The following is a 1,208-nucleotide window of genomic DNA, read 5'->3' on the forward strand; positions in this document are numbered from 1 at the left end:
GGGTGCATCCCGGCGCCCTCCCTGTCCGGAAACTTTTCCTCAAATTCCCGGGAATTTGAGGAAAATGGAGTGGGGACCCCAGGAACCCCCCCCCCCCAACCTTGTAATGCCTTGGGAATGAGGGGTTTCCCTTAGGAATCGGGGAGATCCCTTGGGAATGAGGGGAGATCCCTTGGGAATGATGGCCTATCCCTTGGGAATGCGGGCTGTCCCTTGGGAATGCGGGCAGTCCCTTGGGAATGAGGGGAGATCCCTTGGGAATGATGGGCTGTCCCTTGGGAATGAGGGGCTGTCCCGTGGGAATGAGGACATCCCTTGGGAATCAGGGATTTCCCTTGGGAATCAGGGTGTATTTCTTGGGAGTGAGGGGAGATCCCTTTGGAATGCGGGAGATCCCTTGCGAATCAGGGGCTATCCCTTGGGAATCAAGGGAGCTCCGTTGGGAATGAGGCATATCCCTTGGGAATGAGGGGCTGTCCCGTGGGAATCAAGGAAGATTCCCTTGGGAATGAGGCATATCCCTTGGGAATTGGGGAGATCCCCTGGGAATGAGGGTGTATCCCTTGGGAATGAGGGGATATCCCTTGGGAATCAAGCCATATCCCTTGGGAATGAGGAGATATCTCTTGGGAATCAAGCAATATCCCTTGGGAATGGGAGAGATCCCTTGGGAATGGGGGAGATCCCCTGGGAATGAGGGYGTATCCCTTGGGAATGAGAGGATATCCCTTGGCAATGAGGGGGTATCCCTTTGGAATGAGGAGATATCCCTTTGGATTGAGGGCATGTCCCTTGGGAATGAGGGCACGTCTCTTGGGAATCAGGCGCTGTCCCTTGGGAACGAGGATATCCCCTGGGAATTGGGGGAGCTCCCTTGGGAGCTGGGGCTATCCCTTGGGAATCGTGGAAAGCCGGCGGCCGCTCACGCTCCGCCCCGCTCCCTTTGCAGCCGGGGGCTAAAGGCGACCGGAACGCGGGTAAGTGCCGGGAACGCTCCGGATCCCGGAAACCGCCGGGAAGGCTCCGGATCCCGACGCTCCGGAGCGGCCCCATCCCGGTATTCCCGCAGAGGGCCGAGGGCACCGGGAGAAGCTGGAGCTCGTCGCCAACTTCTCCTTCTTCGGCAACGTCATGTCCATGGCCAGCGTGCAGCTGGCGGGCGCCAAGCGCGACGCGCTGCTGCTCAGCTTCAAGGACGCCAAGGTGGG

General features: G+C 59.2%; 1 protein-coding gene across 1 annotated transcript in view; it reads left to right on the forward strand.

The window, feature by feature from the left end:
• Window positions 1-1,208, forward strand: part of CPSF1 (cleavage and polyadenylation specific factor 1) — an 11,528-nt gene that overhangs the window by 3,264 nt on the left and 7,056 nt on the right. The window contains exons 3-4 of the mRNA XM_026050397.1: window positions 950-977; window positions 1,070-1,203. Coding sequence (XP_025906182.1) covers window positions 950-977; window positions 1,070-1,203 — 162 coding nt within the window. The remainder of the gene's footprint in view (window positions 1-949; window positions 978-1,069; window positions 1,204-1,208) is intronic.

The sequence above is a fragment of the Nothoprocta perdicaria genome, unplaced genomic scaffold (assembly GCF_003342845.1).
Source record: "Nothoprocta perdicaria isolate Ctin4 unplaced genomic scaffold, notPer1 scaffold_680, whole genome shotgun sequence".
Classification (NCBI taxonomy): domain Eukaryota; kingdom Metazoa; phylum Chordata; class Aves; order Tinamiformes; family Tinamidae; genus Nothoprocta; species Nothoprocta perdicaria.